We start from the raw sequence: 21,258 nt of genomic DNA on the forward strand, positions 1-21,258 counted from the left end.
TCAAAATTTCGCGACGGTTCTAAACAAACACGACGAAAGGACTACCTCGAATGGAAACAATTTGACAAATTCCAGCCGAAAACAGTCATGCTACTCGAATGGTCCGGGATGATAGAAAAAACTCGGGAAGGGTTGTCCCAAGTTATCGAGGGCCCTAATAGTTTTCGGTTCAGCTTCATCGAACCTCAAGATGTTTCAACGTGATGGACGAAGTTAGCACAAATACGTGTATTCGTGACTTCCTTGCCTTCCCCCGGCACTGGAACACCGTGAACTCCGATTAAACTATGACACGTTTAGGCGTTGGTGCGTACCCTTTTAAGCTTCCGAAAGACAACGTCAATAGGAAAAATCTGTTTACTGGACCATAGACAAGAGAATAATTTACATGTGAGCGAGGTTAAAATCATCAGTGCGTACGTAAAATCATGCAGAAATTTGTGCAAGAATTTCGTTTAAAGAGGCGCAATTCATGAGTGCTTCATTAGTGAAATCACCCTTCGCCAAGTTCGCTTGGTTTAAATCCAGTTGATCTGCAACGCTTAAAGACCACTTTTTTGTGCACTTTTGTTAATCTGCACCTCTGTTTTTCTTTAGGCTTGAGGCATTGTTTGTGTTCTTTACCCTATTTTTTTTTTTTGAACAATTATGTAGAGCCTTGTAAACGGTGCAGATCGTACAGTGAAACCTGTACATGCACAAAACGTGCAATAAGCGGACACTTCTAGAGCTATTTACTTCTAAAGGTTCAGCTGAGACTCGTAACATTGTTCAACGATGTCGTTCTTAAGCTAAGTGATTATTCCAGATTGATGCATTGATAAACTGGACATCGTACTATGCTACTCTTTGATCTTACACTGCGTTACAATGTGTTACACGAGAGTTAATAACTAGCACTATTATTGCACAACATATTAGAACCTGTTTTGAACGGACACCCTGTATTAAGCGGACACTAGTCAGGGTCCCAAGGGTGTCCGCTTAATACAGGTTTTACTGTATCTTTAAATCAGTTATATACGCTCAGCTTTCAGTTTTAAAGATTTTGGGCTTGATAACGTTTCAATTATATTGATAGCGTCCCTCACCGTTGTTTTTTTTTCGCCTAAAGTATTTTAAACCTAAGATGCTGCCCAGTTGAGTTACTTGGTTTGTTCCATCTGAAAACGACTTTTCAAAGTAATGTACACTGCATTATAAAACTATTTCACAAGCGGTTTGAAAGAGCAGATTAAACTGGATCCTGTTTTTACTTTCTTTTGTTATCATGTTTAAAATCCTCTAAACCCAGTGTACAATTAGCTTCAGTAATAATTGTTCAGAGACGTAAAAAAGCGTGCAAAGACAGCATTGAACGCGAAAGTGTCATGAATTATTTATCACGTGGAGGACAGAATTACTGATATCCTGTGCGTGTTTTCTGTGTAGGAGTTGATATCTTTAAGCAACTCCCTTCAATGACCATAAAATTCCGCATTGGAGTATATTTCCAACCTTACGTAACTAACTAACAAAGCATATGAACTAATTTATACATTGCAGAGGGCAAAAAATAACAGCAAACCGGGCTAACTTCGCTGTCGGTCAAATAATCAACCAACACAGAAAACATGAATCAGTTTACAAACTAAATCAAGATAAATCACGGTGTTGCATTTCAGTTCTAGTTTTCCGGCTTTCTCCTAGCAGGCGTCAGTTACCGACGGTAAAAAACAAACAAAACAAAAAAAAAACGTGCTACAGCAGCTTTCAGACACTTTATTGTTGTATTCATTACGATAAGTAGCCCGTGAATGATGTCTGCGGTAAATTTTGAAGTATCTATTTTTTTAAAAATCTATTTTGATAAAAAAAAGTGCTTAACATTACTCTCATGAAAATAGATTTTGTTTACCAACGTGATAAACTGATTTATCAGTGAAACTTTGACTCCGCCTGGGCTCGTGTTAATTTTAAGAGTTATGTTCAAACCACGACTCAACATATTGCATAATAACAATTTATCACAAATAAAGTCACAAATGAAAACAAGGTAAAAATTGTGATGTAATATTTTCGAAGGAACGCGAAAACAAATGAATCTGGGTTCACTTTCTTTCAGCACATAACTGATGTCATTACAACACATACAGCAATGAGACAAGTTAAGGTCCAAATTACTACGGCCTTCCCAAAATTGTGATTTCAGTTATTGCCATAACACAACCTCAGGAGGAAAGATTTTTAACATACCTTGTAGCCGTTATTAAGCCTGCAGTTAATGAAAACAGGGCAATTAAGAGTTTCATATTCGAAGCTGATGAAGTCGACGAGGACGTGCAATCTTGTTGTGACCTATGTGTCGAGTTTAAAGGGCGTCCACCAACCTGACCCGTACTTTGTTTGCACTCATGCAATGCAAGCAGCGTGCCTTAAACATAACGTTTTTTTTCACAAATACCGATACGGGAATGTGAATAGGACTCATGGTCAATAGTTTTGATATTATGGCACCTATTGAAATTAGCTGGAGCGGAAAAATCGTCACTTACTGATCCGTTAAAATATTTCGTTCATAATACGAGGATGTGATAAATGCATATTAAAATCACGTTTACTTTTTGAAAATTTTGACTGTGGCTTTCCTAACAAAAGCGTTTATTCATTACAGTAGGCCAATATTTCTGTGACGTGACTTTGTCAGTCAACAATGATTGAAAACAATAGGTTTACTTTAAATTTGCATGTGACGGCTTCTACCTCTTTAACGAAAAATGATAAGCCTGTTTCCAGTCTAACAACAGTCAAACCTCTGCAACTTAAACTTATGATTAGGCCCTAGCTTCTTTATCTATCATATAGAAAAGGTAAAGGTAAAGTCTGCATACGAGCCAAGCGGCCCACCAGGCCGGAGCTTATCCCGGTTTCTGTAGCATGAAGCGACTAGGAGTAATTCTACTCTCCCCTGGATGGGATGCTAGTCCATCGCAGGGTTACCCCCAGCATTAAGTTCGCCGGTACCCATTTATACACCTGGGTGGAGAGAGGCACTGTGAGAGTAAAGTATCTTGCCCAAGGACACAACACAACCCCCCGGCTAGGGCTCGAACCCAGACCGCTCGATCCGGAGACGAGCGTTCAACCATGAGACTACCGCGCCCCCCTTTGTCATAAGGACCCTAATAGGACACTGTTCTGCGGCCCAAACCTTGGAACCTGCACCTTATTTCAGAGCTGAGCGAGAACTCGATACCCCATTTTAGACTTCTGAAATTAGTACACGGCTGTCTGCAGCTAACAGCTAACCAGAATTGGTTTCCATTTGCCTAAACATTTGAGAAGGGCTGCAAAGTTGTGGAAACAGGTGGTCTCCTTGTAAACACTGATTACGCATTGCCAAGCTAGAGTGAATAACATATCCTTTTTCAGAAAAAAAAGCTCAAACGCTATTTCTCTCGGGGTCCCACATACCTATATAGCCCATGTAAAAGAGTAACTCTCCGGGAGGCCGGGGGGGGGGGGGGTTAGCTCTGCTTCTTTTTACAACCAATGCCACCAGACCTTCTGCGGGTTCAACTGCTTTAATGTATTTTCATCTCATATCAAGAATAGTTCTAGAATAACACTGACTCTCAAATCTTGCCGTCAATCAAATGTCAAAATAACACTCTTTTGCATTTTTTGCCAATTTACGCTTACGCACAGGTTTTATCTGCATGCTTTCTTTCTCCAACGCTCATTTTTTTCAAGATATTCTGGCCAAAATAAAAGAATACAAGTGATATAAAAACTGCAAAGATCGTTTTAACTCGATAAAGTTTGAAACAATGTACACAAAAACTTGGAGGAAAGCTCATTTACTCCATTTCGAAGAAAACTGGACACGGACAAAACTCCTCCACTACTCAATATTCACTGAGTAATGTGCTCTGTATAGGGAGGCAGCGTGGCCGAGTGGTTTAGGGCGCTGGATGTGAAATCTGGAGGTCTCTGGCTCAAATCCTCCATCCTACTGCTATCTGGATTTGTTCTCGGTAGACCCGAGTTCAACTCCTCGACTGCGTTGTGTAAAGAGCCAACGGGACAGCCTCTGAACAGTTGGGATTCTTAATAATTTATTTTCTATTTGCAATATTTGGTTACTTATTTACAGTGTTCCCAATTAGCACAATAGTGCTAAATACATTCGACGCTTTAATTAAGTTATTATTAGTAGTAGCAGTAGCAGTAGCAGTAGCAGTAGCAGCAGCAGTAGCAGTAGCAGTAGCAGTAGCAGTAGCAGTAGCAGTAGCAGTAGCAGTAGCAGTAGCAGTAGCAGTAGTAGTAGTAGTAGTAGTAGTAGTAGTAGTAGTAGTAGTAGTAGTAGTAGTAGTAGTAAAAATGTATGTACGTGGGAACATTTTGGGTGCAAACGTCCTCAAGTTGTTTGTTTTTTTTTTTTCGTCATAAGACAGCTGTCAAAGCATTTTACCGTAATTTGCGGTTGAAGGATGAAGTATTTAAAAACAAACTTTTAATCTCCTAGCACTTATCAAACAGTTTAAATTCCACAAAAAGCATATTGTTGCCTCCGAAACTGTAAGCGATGGCTGTTTTCAAGAGGTTTAAATGTTGATTACAATTGAGGTATATGTGTTTTTGTTTTTTTAACAGCATGGTGGAAATCTCAACACTTCAAAAACCAAAGGGCTCTGAATTAAATTCAATTATCATTAAAGGATTTTAAAATGTTGTTAGAATTGTAAGAGAATGCCATTAGTTCAATCTTTGCAAAACGGATACTCGCGAGTCTTCAGTTCTTGAAAAAGAATTCCATCGTCGAGAAAGCGCGTTTCCTTAGTACTTAAGAAAATACTTTTGACTGATTTCAAAGATCTTTAGTTTTCAAGCAAGACGAGACTGGATTAATGAAACCACTGTAAGATGACACCAGACCCATAAATCCTCTTTGAATGGAATTTATTGAGCCATATACATTTCAAAGCAAAGATATCAACATATAAATTGTGGGTGAAATGTGGGTCTTTGTCTGGAATCGCATCGCGTGGTCACACAAAAATCATCTAAATTTCATAAGACGTTTTTGGTTGTTAGTGACAAAAAACTCATACACGGTTACTGTGAGCCACAACCGTACCTTCTACATTTACGAACTGTCCAAACTTCATCCCATTGATTCATTTTAATTACCTTACCGTGAAAAATTCAACAACTAGTAACGGATAAATGATTCTTAGCCTACCTTGGCGCTATGAAAAAGCCTCCAATTAAAGTCATCATAGTTAAGAACATAGCCATCCTGTGAGTTCGGAAAAGCGTGTAGGGATAATTGACACCAGCGTTAAAATTGTTCTCACTTGAGAAACAACTCAAAAGACGTATTTTGTTTTATCAGGGGGCAGTCGCACATAAAATTGAACTGGTAACACAGAGCTTCGTGATCAACGCCTCAATGCACATTTACATATATGCAAAGAACCAAAACGATCGGTAGCTTATAACTGAATTGTATAAGAATATTCAAATGATGCGAGTAAACAAGAGCATGACACTCAGACATACACAGTTTATTAGCGTCTATAGCAGGCGTAAAACGACGAGGGGGGAGGGGGGAGGGGAGATGAAAGGAATAAGTTAGGAGAGAGCAGGCACCCTTTCCTCCTCCGGTCGAGTAATATTTCGTCTCCACTTCACTCAGTTTCCCCTTTTACGTACGTCTGTAGCGAACGCTATCAATTTATGTTCAAAAACGCTGTACAAACAGTGACAAACGTCACAGAGAACTACAGAATAGTAATTTCCATTCGTTCTTGCTTATACCAATCATAACCATGTCGACCAAACGTCGAAACGAACAGAATTGCCCCACAATCACCACTTGTCTTTTTTGAAGAGTTATCAAGCAACGTTCTACAGTAAAAAGCAACTCTCTCAAATCTAACGAACAACTGGGAACTTTTGAGTTTTGTTCGATCCGGGTGCCACTATACTCGATCCTGTCATATTACACTTTAAATATCTTAGGCGTAAAAGACCAAATAGTCTTCAATTCTCGAATGATTGCATTGTATCAGTCTGAATCAGCGACTGGCGACGGTTGCTGGCAGGCGACTATAAGATCGTTTTCGAGGATTTCGAGGAGCTGAAACTACGGATAAAAGCGCTTCCAAACTTGTCTGCGTGGTCGATTATTTGCGTATTCACACTAGAACACAATCAACCTGTATAGAAGGATGGCGTGCAGTCTGATGAATTTTCGGTCCTAGTGTGCACGTGAAGTCGTGACGGAAAAGCCATTTCACTTTACTTTCACAAATTCACTTTAGGGTAGACTAGAGACAACTTAGGCGCCATTCTTTTAACCCAAAGTGTTATGTACTTCGGCGAGTTTCTCGTCTTGTATAAGTCATAACCTGCGTAACTCGTCGTTTTTACACCCGTCGTAGTCACACTTGGACGTGTTTCCCGTTTCTAGGGTAAATTCGACAAAACAGTATATAATGTAATGCGTGTAAACACTTTCTCTTTAATCCACCGTAACAGATAGTAACTTGAACGCATCTGTACTGGAGAAACGAGTCTGACGAGTTTTTTGTCCCCGCGTAAATCGTTACGCAAAACTCCTCATTCAAGCCTCATCGTCGACTTGCATCGAGTTTCTCTTCTAGCAAGAACCCAAACTCATTGAATGGTTGGGCGGACGAGTTTCTCTTCAAAACCGTCCCGTCCCGTTTTCACACAAGGACGAGCAATTTGACACTAACGGTAAACCAGTCTTGGACAAACTGAAAACAGTTGAATACAGGCTTCAGCACATAATGAACACAGGACATAATGTAGATCGAGCATGCAATCGCCAACTTGCATGTCAGCCTAAGAGAGAGCGTAATAGCTAGACATTTAACGATCGATATACAGCACCGGAAGCTGATCAATCTTTGAAAATCCTTTTGCGACCGATATTTTATCCTTTTTGCTCTTTTTACAGAAAAATCAAAATTTCGCGACGGTTCTAAACAAACACGACGAAAGGACTACCTCGAATGGAAACAATTTGACAAATTCCAGCCGAAAACAGTCATGCTACTCGAATGGTCCGGGATGATAGAAAAAACTCGGGAAGGGTTGTCCCAAGTTATCGCGGGCGCTAATAGTTTTCGGTTCAGCTTCATCGAACCTCACGATGTTTCAACGTGATGGACGAAGTTAGCACAAATACGTGTATTCGTAACTTCCTTGCCTTCCCCCGACACTGGAACACCGTGAACTCCGATTAAACTATGACACGTTTAGGCGTTGGTGCGTACCCTTTTAAGCTTCCGAAAGACAACGTCAATAGGAAAAATCTGTTTACTGGACCATAGACAAGAGAATAATTTGCATGTGAGCGAGGTTAAAATCATCAGTGCGTGCGTAAAATCATGCAGAAATTTGTGCAAGAATTTCGTTTAAAGAGGCGCAATTCATGAGTGCTTCATTAGTGAAATCACCCTTCGCTAAGTTCGCTTGGTTTAAATCCAGTTGATCTGCAACGCTTAAAGCCACTATTTTGTGCACTTTTGTCAATCTGCACCTCTGTTTTTCTTTAGGCTTGAGGCATTGTTTGTGTTCTTTACCCTATTGTTTTTTTGAACAATTGTGTAGAGCCTTGTAAACGGTGCTGATCGTACAGTGAAACCTGTACATGCACAAAACGTGCAATAAGCGGACACTTCTAGAGCTATTTACTTCTAAAGGTTCAGCTGAGACTCGTAACATTGTTCAACGATGTCGTTCTTAAGCTAAGTGATTATTCCAGATTGATGCATTGATAAACTGGACATCGTACCATGCTAGTCTTTGATCTTACACTGCGTTACACTGTGTTACACAAGAGTTAATAACTAACACTATTATTGCACAACATATTAGAACCTGTTTTGAACGGACACCCTGTATTAAGCGGACACTAGTCAGGGTCCCAAGGGTGTCCGCTGAATACAGGTTTCACTGTATCATTAAATCAGTTATATACGCTCAGCTTTCAGTTTTAAAGATTTTGGGCTTGATAACGTTTCAATTATATTGATAGCGTCCCTCACCGTTGTTTTTTTTTCGCCTAAAGTATTTTAAACCTAAGATGCTGCCCAGTTGAGTTACTTGGTTTGTTCCATCTGAAAACGACTTTTCAAAGTAATGTACACTGCATTATAAAACTATTTCACAAGCGGTTTGAAAGAGCAGATTAAACTGGATCCTGTTTTTACTTTCTTTTGTTATCCTGTGCGTGTTTTCTGTGTAGGAGTTGATATCTTTAAGCAACTCCCTTCAATGACCATAAAATTCCGCATTGGAGTATATTTCCAACCTTACGTAACTAACTAACAAAGCATATGAACTAATTTATACATTGCAGAGGGCAAAAAATAACAGCAAACCGGGCTAACTTCGCTGTCGGTCAAATAATCAACCAACACAGAAAACATGAATCAGTTTACAAACTAAATCAAGATAAATCACGGTGTTGCATTTCAGTTCTAGTTTTCCGGCTTTCTCCTAGCAGGCGTCAGTTACCGACGGTAAAAAACAAACAAAACAAAAGAAAAAACGTGCTACAGCCGCTTTCAGACACTTTATTGTTGTATTCATTACGATAAGTAGCCCGTGAATGATGTCTGCGGGAAATTTTGAAGCATCTATTTATTTAAAATCTATTTTGATAAAAAAAATGTTTATCATTACTCTCAATGAAAATAGATTTTGTTTACCAACTTGATAAACTGATTTATCAGTGAAACTTTGACTCCGCCTGGCTTCGTGTTAATTTTAAGAGTTACGTTCAAACCACGACTCAACATATTGCATAATAACGATTTATCACAAATAAAGCCACAAATGAAAACAAGGTAAAAATTGTGATGTAATATTTTCGAAGGAACGCGAAAACAAATGAATCTGGGTTCACTTTCTTTCAGCACATAACTGATGTCATTACAACACATACAGCAATGAGACAAGTTAAGGTCCAAATTACTACGGCCTTCCCAAAATTGTGATTTCAGTTATTGCCATAACACAACCTCAGGAGGAAAGATTTTTAACATACCTTGTAGCCGTTATTAAGCCTGCAGTTAATGAAAACAGGGCAATTAAGAGTTTCATATTCGAAGCTGATGAAGTCGACGAGGACGTGCAATCTTGTTGTGACCTATGTGTCGAGTTTAAAGGGCGTCCACCAACCTGACCCGTACTTTGTTTGCACTCATGCAATGCAAGCAGCGTGCCTTAAACATAACGTTTTTTTTCACAAATACCGATACGGGAATGTGAATAGGACTCATGGTCAATAGTTTTGATATTATGGCACCTATTGAAATTAGCTGGAGCGGAAAAATCGTCACTTACTGATCCGTTAAAATATTTCGTTCATAATACGAGGATGTGATAAATGCATATTAAAATCACGTTTACTTTTTGAAAATTTTGACTGTGGCTTTCCTAACAAAAGCGTTTATTCATTACAGTAGGCCAATATTTCTGTGACGTGACTTTGTCAGTCAACAATGATTGAAAACAATAGGTTTACTTTAAATTTGCATGTGACGGCTTCTACCTCTTTAACGAAAAATGATAAGCCTGTTTCCAGTCTAACAACAGTCAAACCTCTGCAACTTAAACTTATGATTAGGCCCTAGCTTCTTTATCTATCATATAGAAAAGGTAAAGGTAAAGTCTGCATACGAGCCAAGCGGCCCACCAGGCCGGAGCTTATCCCGGTTTCTGTAGCATGAAGCGACTAGGAGTAATTCTACTCTCCCCTGGATGGGATGCTAGTCCATCGCAGGGTTACCCCCAGCATTAAGTTCGCCGGTACCCATTTATACACCTGGGTGGAGAGAGGCACTGTGAGAGTAAAGTATCTTGCCCAAGGACACAACACAACCCCCCGGCTAGGGCTCGAACCCAGACCGCTCGATCCGGAGACGAGCGTTCAACCATGAGACTACCGCGCCCCCCTTTGTCATAAGGACCCTAATAGGACACTGTTCTGCGGCCCAAACCTTGGAACCTGCACCTTATTTCAGAGCTGAGCGAGAACTCGATACCCCATTTTAGACTTCTGAAATTAGTACACGGCTGTCTGCAGCTAACAGCTAACCAGAATTGGTTTCCATTTGCCTAAACATTTGAGAAGGGCTGCAAAGTTGTGGAAACAGGTGGTCTCCTTGTAAACACTGATTACGCATTGCCAAGCTAGAGTGAATAACATATCCTTTTTCAGAAAAAAAAGCTCAAACGCTATTTCTCTCGGGGTCCCACATACCTATATAGCCCATGTAAAAGAGTAACTCTCCGGGAGGCCGGGGGGGGGGGGGTTAGCTCTGCTTCTTTTTACAACCAATGCCACCAGACCTTCTGCGGGTTCAACTGCTTTAATGTATTTTCATCTCATATCAAGAATAGTTCTAGAATAACACTGACTCTCAAATCTTGCCGTCAATCAAATGTCAAAATAACACTCTTTTGCATTTTTTGCCAATTTACGCTTACGCACAGGTTTTATCTGCATGCTTTCTTTCTCCAACGCTCATTTTTTTCAAGATATTCTGGCCAAAATAAAAGAATACAAGTGATATAAAAACTGCAAAGATCGTTTTAACTCGATAAAGTTTGAAACAATGTACACAAAAACTTGGAGGAAAGCTCATTTACTCCATTTCGAAGAAAACTGGACACGGACAAAACTCCTCCACTACTCAATATTCACTGAGTAATGTGCTCTGTATAGGGAGGCAGCGTGGCCGAGTGGTTTAGGGCGCTGGATGTGAAATCTGGAGGTCTCTGGCTCAAATCCTCCATCCTACTGCTATCTGGATTTGTTCTCGGTAGACCCGAGTTCAACTCCTCGACTGCGTTGTGTAAAGAGCCAACGGGACAGCCTCTGAACAGTTGGGATTCTTAATAATTTATTTTCTATTTGCAATATTTGGTTACTTATTTACAGTGTTCCCAATTAGCACAATAGTGCTAAATACATTCGACGCTTTAATTAAGTTATTATTAGTAGTAGCAGTAGCAGTAGCAGTAGCAGTAGCAGCAGCAGTAGCAGTAGCAGTAGCAGTAGCAGTAGCAGTAGCAGTAGCAGTAGCAGTAGCAGTAGCAGTAGCAGTAGTAGTAGTAGTAGTAGTAGTAGTAGTAGTAGTAGTAGTAGTAGTAGTAGTAAAAATGTATGTACGTGGGAACATTTTGGGTGCAAACGTCCTCAAGTTGTTTGTTTTTTTTTTTTCGTCATAAGACAGCTGTCAAAGCATTTTACCGTAATTTGCGGTTGAAGGATGAAGTATTTAAAAACAAACTTTTAATCTCCTAGCACTTATCAAACAGTTTAAATTCCACAAAAAGCATATTGTTGCCTCCGAAACTGTAAGCGATGGCTGTTTTCAAGAGGTTTAAATGTTGATTACAATTGAGGTATATGTGTTTTTGTTTTTTTAACAGCATGGTGGAAATCTCAACACTTCAAAAACCAAAGGGCTCTGAATTAAATTCAATTATCATTAAAGGATTTTAAAATGTTGTTAGAATTGTAAGAGAATGCCATTAGTTCAATCTTTGCAAAACGGATACTCGCGAGTCTTCAGTTCTTGAAAAAGAATTCCATCGTCGAGAAAGCGCGTTTCCTTAGTACTTAAGAAAATACTTTTGACTGATTTCAAAGATCTTTAGTTTTCAAGCAAGACGAGACTGGATTAATGAAACCACTGTAAGATGACACCAGACCCATAAATCCTCTTTGAATGGAATTTATTGAGCCATATACATTTCAAAGCAAAGATATCAACATATAAATTGTGGGTGAAATGTGGGTCTTTGTCTGGAATCGCATCGCGTGGTCACACAAAAATCATCTAAATTTCATAAGACGTTTTTGGTTGTTAGTGACAAAAAACTCATACACGGTTACTGTGAGCCACAACCGTACCTTCTACATTTACGAACTGTCCAAACTTCATCCCATTGATTCATTTTAATTACCTTACCGTGAAAAATTCAACAACTAGTAACGGATAAATGATTCTTAGCCTACCTTGGCGCTATGAAAAAGCCTCCAATTAAAGTCATCATAGTTAAGAACATAGCCATCCTGTGAGTTCGGAAAAGCGTGTAGGGATAATTGACACCAGCGTTAAAATTGTTCTCACTTGAGAAACAACTCAAAAGACGTATTTTGTTTTATCAGGGGGCAGTCGCACATAAAATTGAACTGGTAACACAGAGCTTCGTGATCAACGCCTCAATGCACATTTACATATATGCAAAGAACCAAAACGATCGGTAGCTTATAACTGAATTGTATAAGAATATTCAAATGATGCGAGTAAACAAGAGCATGACACTCAGACATACACAGTTTATTAGCGTCTATAGCAGGCGTAAAACGACGAGGGGGGAGGGGGGAGGGGAGATGAAAGGAATAAGTTAGGAGAGAGCAGGCACCCTTTCCTCCTCCGGTCGAGTAATATTTCGTCTCCACTTCACTCAGTTTCCCCTTTTACGTACGTCTGTAGCGAACGCTATCAATTTATGTTCAAAAACGCTGTACAAACAGTGACAAACGTCACAGAGAACTACAGAATAGTAATTTCCATTCGTTCTTGCTTATACCAATCATAACCATGTCGACCAAACGTCGAAACGAACAGAATTGCCCCACAATCACCACTTGTCTTTTTTGAAGAGTTATCAAGCAACGTTCTACAGTAAAAAGCAACTCTCTCAAATCTAACGAACAACTGGGAACTTTTGAGTTTTGTTCGATCCGGGTGCCACTATACTCGATCCTGTCATATTACACTTTAAATATCTTAGGCGTAAAAGACCAAATAGTCTTCAATTCTCGAATGATTGCATTGTATCAGTCTGAATCAGCGACTGGCGACGGTTGCTGGCAGGCGACTATAAGATCGTTTTCGAGGATTTCGAGGAGCTGAAACTACGGATAAAAGCGCTTCCAAACTTGTCTGCGTGGTCGATTATTTGCGTATTCACACTAGAACACAATCAACCTGTATAGAAGGATGGCGTGCAGTCTGATGAATTTTCGGTCCTAGTGTGCACGTGAAGTCGTGACGGAAAAGCCATTTCACTTTACTTTCACAAATTCACTTTAGGGTAGACTAGAGACAACTTAGGCGCCATTCTTTTAACCCAAAGTGTTATGTACTTCGGCGAGTTTCTCGTCTTGTATAAGTCATAACCTGCGTAACTCGTCGTTTTTACACCCGTCGTAGTCACACTTGGACGTGTTTCCCGTTTCTAGGGTAAATTCGACAAAACAGTATATAATGTAATGCGTGTAAACACTTTCTCTTTAATCCACCGTAACAGATAGTAACTTGAACGCATCTGTACTGGAGAAACGAGTCTGACGAGTTTTTTGTCCCCGCGTAAATCGTTACGCAAAACTCCTCATTCAAGCCTCATCGTCGACTTGCATCGAGTTTCTCTTCTAGCAAGAACCCAAACTCATTGAATGGTTGGGCGGACGAGTTTCTCTTCAAAACCGTCCCGTCCCGTTTTCACACAAGGACGAGCAATTTGACACTAACGGTAAACCAGTCTTGGACAAACTGAAAACAGTTGAATACAGGCTTCAGCACATAATGAACACAGGACATAATGTAGATCGAGCATGCAATCGCCAACTTGCATGTCAGCCTAAGAGAGAGCGTAATAGCTAGACATTTAACGATCGATATACAGCACCGGAAGCTGATCAATCTTTGAAAATCCTTTTGCGACCGATATTTTATCCTTTTTGCTCTTTTTACAGAAAAATCAAAATTTCGCGACGGTTCTAAACAAACACGACGAAAGGACTACCTCGAATGGAAACGATTTGACAAATTCCAGCCGAAAACAGTCATGCTACTCGAATGGTCCGGGATGATAGAAAAAACTCGGGAAGGGTTGTCCCAAGTTATCGCGGGCGCTAATAGTTTTCGGTTCAGCTTCATCGAACCTCACGATGTTTCAACGTGATGGACGAAGTTAGCACAAATACGTGTATTCGTAACTTCCTTGCCTTCCCCCGACACTGGAACACCGTGAACTCCGATTAAACTATGACACGTTTAGGCGTTGGTGCGTACCCTTTTAAGCTTCCGAAAGACAACGTCAATAGGAAAAATCTGTTTACTGGACCATAGACAAGAGAATAATTTGCATGTGAGCGAGGTTAAAATCATCAGTGCGTGCGTAAAATCATGCAGAAATTTGTGCAAGAATTTCGTTTAAAGAGGCGCAATTCATGAGTGCTTCATTAGTGAAATCACCCTTCGCTAAGTTCGCTTGGTTTAAATCCAGTTGATCTGCAACGCTTAAAGCCACTATTTTGTGCACTTTTGTCAATCTGCACCTCTGTTTTTCTTTAGGCTTGAGGCATTGTTTGTGTTCTTTACCCTATTGTTTTTTTGAACAATTGTGTAGAGCCTTGTAAACGGTGCTGATCGTACAGTGAAACCTGTACATGCACAAAACGTGCAATAAGCGGACACTTCTAGAGCTATTTACTTCTAAAGGTTCAGCTGAGACTCGTAACATTGTTCAACGATGTCGTTCTTAAGCTAAGTGATTATTCCAGATTGATGCATTGATAAACTGGACATCGTACCATGCTAGTCTTTGATCTTACACTGCGTTACACTGTGTTACACAAGAGTTAATAACTAACACTATTATTGCACAACATATTAGAACCTGTTTTGAACGGACACCCTGTATTAAGCGGACACTAGTCAGGGTCCCAAGGGTGTCCGCTGAATACAGGTTTCACTGTATCATTAAATCAGTTATATACGCTCAGCTTTCAGTTTTAAAGATTTTGGGCTTGATAACGTTTCAATTATATTGATAGCGTCCCTCACCGTTGTTTTTTTTTCGCCTAAAGTATTTTAAACCTAAGATGCTGCCCAGTTGAGTTACTTGGTTTGTTCCATCTGAAAACGACTTTTCAAAGTAATGTACACTGCATTATAAAACTATTTCACAAGCGGTTTGAAAGAGCAGATTAAACTGGATCCTGTTTTTACTTTCTTTTGTTATCCTGTGCGTGTTTTCTGTGTAGGAGTTGATATCTTTAAGCAACTCCCTTCAATGACCATAAAATTCCGCATTGGAGTATATTTCCAACCTTACGTAACTAACTAACAAAGCATATGAACTAATTTATACATTGCAGAGGGCAAAAAATAACAGCAAACCGGGCTAACTTCGCTGTCGGTCAAATAATCAACCAACACAGAAAACATGAATCAGTTTACAAACTAAATCAAGATAAATCACGGTGTTGCATTTCAGTTCTAGTTTTCCGGCTTTCTCCTAGCAGGCGTCAGTTACCGACGGTAAAAAACAAACAAAACAAAAGAAAAAACGTGCTACAGCCGCTTTCAGACACTTTATTGTTGTATTCATTACGATAAGTAGCCCGTGAATGATGTCTGCGGGAAATTTTGAAGCATCTATTTATTTAAAATCTATTTTGATAAAAAAAATGTTTATCATTACTCTCAATGAAAATAGATTTTGTTTACCAACTTGATAAACTGATTTATCAGTGAAACTTTGACTCCGCCTGGCTTCGTGTTAATTTTAAGAGTTACGTTCAAACCACGACTCAACATATTGCATAATAACGATTTATCACAAATAAAGCCACAAATGAAAACAAGGTAAAAATTGTGATGTAATATTTTCGAAGGAACGCGAAAACAAATGAATCTGGGTTCACTTTCTTTCAGCACATAACTGATGTCATTACAACACATACAGCAATGAGACAAGTTAAGGTCCAAATTACTACGGCCTTCCCAAAATTGTGATTTCAGTTATTGCCATAACACAACCTCAGGAGGAAAGATTTTTAACATACCTTGTAGCCGTTATTAAGCCTGCAGTTAATGAAAACAGGGCAATTAAGAGTTTCATATTCGAAGCTGATGAAGTCGACGAGGACGTGCAATCTTGTTGTGACCTATGTGTCGAGTTTAAAGGGCGTCCACCAACCTGACCCGTACTTTGTTTGCACTCATGCAATGCAAGCAGCGTGCCTTAAACATAACGTTTTTTTTCACAAATACCGATACGGGAATGTGAATAGGACTCATGGTCAATAGTTTTGATATTATGGCACCTATTGAAATTAGCTGGAGCGGAAAAATCGTCACTTACTGATCCGTTAAAATATTTCGTTCATAATACGAGGATGTGATAAATGCATATTAAAATCACGTTTACTTTTTGAAAATTTTGACTGTGGCTTTCCTAACAAAAGCGTTTATTCATTACAGTAGGCCAATATTTCTGTGACGTGACTTTGTCAGTCAACAATGATTGAAAACAATAGGTTTACTTTAAATTTGCATGTGACGGCTTCTACCTCTTTAACGAAAAATGATAAGCCTGTTTCCAGTCTAACAACAGTCAAACCTCTGCAACTTAAACTTATGATTAGGCCCTAGCTTCTTTATCTATCATATAGAAAAGGTAAAGGTAAAGTCTGCATACGAGCCAAGCGGCCCACCAGGCCGGAGCTTATCCCGGTTTCTGTAGCATGAAGCGACTAGGAGTAATTCTACTCTCCCCTGGATGGGATGCTAGTCCATCGCAGGGTTACCCCCAGCATTAAGTTCGCCGGTACCCATTTATACACCTGGGTGGAGAGAGGCACTGTGAGAGTAAAGTATCTTGCCCAAGGACACAACACAACCCCCCGGCTAGGGCTCGAACCCAGACCGCTCGATCCGGAGACGAGCGTTCAACCATGAGACTACCGCGCCCCCCTTTGTCATAAGGACCCTAATAGGACACTGTTCTGCGGCCCAAACCTTGGAACCTGCACCTTATTTCAGAGCTGAGCGAGAACTCGATACCCCATTTTAGACTTCTGAAATTAGTACACGGCTGTCTGCAGCTAACAGCTAACCAGAATTGGTTTCCATTTGCCTAAACATTTGAGAAGGGCTGCAAAGTTGTGGAAACAGGTGGTCTCCTTGTAAACACTGATTACGCATTGCCAAGCTAGAGTGAATAACATATCCTTTTTCAGAAAAAAAAGCTCAAACGCTATTTCTCTCGGGGTCCCACATACCTATATAGCCCATGTAAAAGAGTAACTCTCCGGGAGGCCGGGGGGGGGGGGTTAGCTCTGCTTCTTTTTACAACCAATGCCACCAGACCTTCTGCGGGTTCAACTGCTTTAATGTATTTTCATCTCATATCAAGAATAGTTCTAGAATAACACTGACTCTCAAATCTTGCCGTCAATCAAATGTCAAAATAACACTCTTTTGCATTTTTTGCCAATTTACGCTTACGCACAGGTTTTATCTGCATGCTTTCTTTCTCCAACGCTCATTTTTTTCAAGATATTCTGGCCAAAATAAAAGAATACAAGTGATATAAAAACTGCAAAGATCGTTTTAACTCGATAAAGTTTGAAACAATGTACACAAAAACTTGGAGGAAAGCTCATTTACTCCATTTCGAAGAAAACTGGACACGGACAAAACTCCTCCACTACTCAATATTCACTGAGTAATGTGCTCTGTATAGGGAGGCAGCGTGGCCGAGTGGTTTAGGGCGCTGGATGTGAAATCTGGAGGTCTCTGGCTCAAATCCTCCATCCTACCGCTATCTGGATTTGTTCTCGTAGACCCGAGTTCAACTCCTCGACTGCGTTGTGTAAAGAGCCAACGGGACAGCCTCTCAACAGTTGGGATTCTTAATAATTTATTTTCTATTTGCAATATTTGGTTACTTATTTACAGTGTTCCCAATTAACACAATAGTGCTAAATACATTCGACGCTTTAATAAAGTTATTATTATTATTATTATTATTATTAGTAGTAGTAGTAGTAGTAGTAGTAGTAGTAGTATATACTACGCAACTGACGTTGAAACCCAGGAGGGAGCCATTATGTAAACACTGTTGAAATAGCTTTTAATAGTTTATTTCTTTTACTTACGTTTACCTTGTATATACCAATTTGTATGGAATATGTTAATTAATGTTATGATGATGATAGTAGTATTAGTATTAGTTGTAGTAACCATGATATCATGATTAGATACGGAAACATGTTTTACAGGTTTAACAGACATCCGCGTGAAGATCAAATTGAAAGTTTAAATAAATACATAATGACGCTTAAAATTTTAAAAAAGTTATTACTATTGTTATCTTTTTTAAATATACTACGCAAGTGAATAGTGCTTTTCGCGCGCTCTGATTGGTTAACTCGGAGGTGATTTCACCTCAGTGTCGGTAAAAGTGATGGATATTTCCCTCCACTTCGGTGAATAATTGTTTATTATTATTATTATTATTATTATTATTATTATTATAACAAGAACTTTATTATTATTATTATCATTATTATTATTATTATTATTATTATTATTATACGTTACATTTTCACATGCGGGTTGGAAGAGCAGATTATACTACAGATCCTGTTTTTATATCCTTTTGTTTTCATGGTTTAAAGCCCTCAGCCACCGTCTAAAATTCGGTTGAGCTTTGGATGCTAGCAAAAGGCGCATTCATTTTTATCAATATGACGCAAACGTTTCATGCGGTGCTGCAGTTATCAATACCGGCCAAAACCAAAATTACATATATATTTACTATATATTCCAAAATTACTATATATCACAAGCCCGCGTAAAGTATAATCTACAGCGTGCACGAAATAACAGCAAACGCGACAACCCAGCTGTTAGTCACACAAGCTAAAAGCACTGATGATAAATCACGGACTGGGTGAAGACTAGTAGTTTATACACACGAAACGCCGCGATCTACATCAGAAGTGAGCAAGTCACCGCATAAGAAACAAAAAGATATCATTATAATGTAAGACTCAGGTCAATCGTCGAACTTCGCATGAGACGAACTCAATTGCAATTTGAGTCGATCCAATCGAGTAAAGCTCGACCGTTGGGTCACACGTGGAACTTAATTCGAATTTATATCGATCAACAGTCAGTCGGACGAACTCAATCGAGTCAAACGTCGAACTTATCATGAACCTTATTCGCTCAGTTTAGTTCGTCTCACTGCATGTGAAGTTCTACTTTTGACCTGGGAACTAAGCAGAACAAATGGTCAATAGTTTTAACGTTTTTCATGAATTTTAATGAACCAAAGCGGGAAAATCGTCGCCGTCACCCAATGATCCGTTAAATGAGATAGCGTGGGTTGGAATGCATATTAAAATCACATTAACCTTTTTGAAACTTTAAAATAAGTATGAAACAACCGATGAGTAAGGCTTTCTTCACAAAAGCGGTCTAGTTGTTATGGTTGAAAAACAAATATTCTATTGTCTCTGGATGACGTCCTATATCTTTAACTGTACCTTTTTCAGTCAACCATATTTGAAAAGAAAAGGTTTTTCCCAGCGTTTCAAATAATTTCTCTTGCTTTAAATGTTTGACACTTTCAGCTTTTTTTGATCGATGTATTTATAAATCAAACAGGGACACAAAAAATGAGAAATATTTTCTCCATCTGCAATTGGCAGTAGAAAACTTTAAAACTTTATACCCTTCCGTTCCGACCTAACTCAGTCAAGAAGTGTTTTATGTACTAACTTTGCTGACTTTTTTTTGGAACGATTTGAAATTTTTTCAGTAAAACTCGCTAACTGATGGAATTGCGTTTGCGAGGTCTGACAGCCCACCGTTTACAAGGTTCTTTACAACTGGCAAAAAGAAACAATAGATAAAAAACACAAAAAATACCCCTCACCCTAAGAAGCAAATGAAGTGCAGATTAACAAGGAGATATCAAACTATAGGGATTTTAAAGCAATTGGTTAAATTCTTTAGGTGAAAATTCAGAAATAACATAACATCTGGTGTAAGCGATTGCTCGACGAAACCATGAGTAATGTAACAACGACGGAATAGCTAAAAAGAATCTAGTCTCGCAGCGTTCCAATTAAAGCTAACCGAGTCACGTACGCTTTTATATTCTGTCACTATAGCTTTTAATTCTTACTTCATCTCCCAAGGGACAGTTCAAAAAACTACAAGCACTTCTTATGTGCCAATATCGTTCAGAAACCAGTTTCATCGTCCTTTTTGTGATACACAGCCCATGAATGAAGTATTTCTATGAGGAATTTGGGTGTTTACAGTTTTAATTTTTATAAAATACCATGCAGTATGCCAATTGTCAAACTGAATTTAATTGTTTGTCGCCGGGTGTGATTGAGAAATCAATTATTAAATAACACAGTCTACTTTGAACCTGATATTTCAGGGAGCGGTGAGCAAACCATATACTCAAAGCATTTTTGCTACAACAGCCCCGTTGTATCACACACGAAGAATATCTAATATTGTACTGTAATATTATTTTCGAAAGAGGATAAAAGAAACAAATCAACACCTCCAGTGCACATGACTGGGTGTGTTTGGTTATAGCATGGCGGATTGTGTATCGTCAGCAATTGTTTAAGATTTCATTGTTGATCCCTTAAAAATATTCCTAACCGTAGGAAAAGGAAACATTTGTTACAATACCTTGAAGCTGTTATGAAGCCTCCAATCAATGACAGTAGAACAGCCAAAAGTTTCATTTTAGTAGATAATGGATTGGAATTCTCTGTGCTGTAAGCGAGTAGCTTCAGGGCGTTCACCGATCTTGTTTTGTTTGCAGTGTCCTTTATATAGTGCGTTTTTTCTTAATTATTCAAAACAAAGAGATCAATTCGCATGATTGTGAAAAACAGTTGTGCTCAATATCTTTTTATATTGTATCATTTCTTTTAAGTCACTTGATTGAGCGGAAAAGAAAATAGGAACTTTTTGGTCTGTTTATTTTGCCCGTGCATAAAAACATAATGTGAGGGAGGAACTGATTTTGTTGGAAAAACAAATAACGGCGCAAAACCATAGCAAAACGGCTTCACCATATAATTGTTTTAGAGTTGCCCTAGCAACTAAGGAGACAATTAAAGCAGCTAAATGTGGGTTTAGTTTAAGCTGGTGTGAAGTTTACCATGAAATAAGGCTCATCATATGATATGAACTGGCTCCAAGCTGCTAGGAAAACAAAATTCGTGCCAAGTTTAATGTAGATAAGCACATTCCATAAAAAAAACACGACGTGCTTTCTGATAAAAGATCATGATTCTTAAGCGTGGTAAAAATTTCGTCTTCTTTAAATGATCTGACAAGCCCGAAGCTAGAACAGCTCTTCATTATTACTTTTATTTCTTACTAC

General features: G+C 39.0%; 1 protein-coding gene across 1 annotated transcript in view; it reads right to left on the bottom strand.

Annotated features, from left to right (window-relative positions):
• LOC145490666 (polyunsaturated fatty acid 5-lipoxygenase-like) overlaps positions 1-20,660 on the bottom strand; it is a 37,273-nt gene extending 16,613 nt beyond the window's left edge. Inside the window, exon 1 of the mRNA XM_081469753.1 lies at positions 20,556-20,660. Within this exon, the coding sequence (XP_081325879.1) occupies positions 20,556-20,611 (56 nt within the window). The 5' untranslated portion in view covers positions 20,612-20,660. The remainder of the gene's footprint in view (positions 1-20,555) is intronic.
• Between the last annotated feature and the right edge of the window lie 598 nt (positions 20,661-21,258).

Source organism: Orbicella franksi, chromosome 6, assembly GCF_964199315.1.
Source record: "Orbicella franksi chromosome 6, jaOrbFran1.1, whole genome shotgun sequence".
NCBI lineage: Eukaryota > Metazoa > Cnidaria > Anthozoa > Scleractinia > Merulinidae > Orbicella > Orbicella franksi.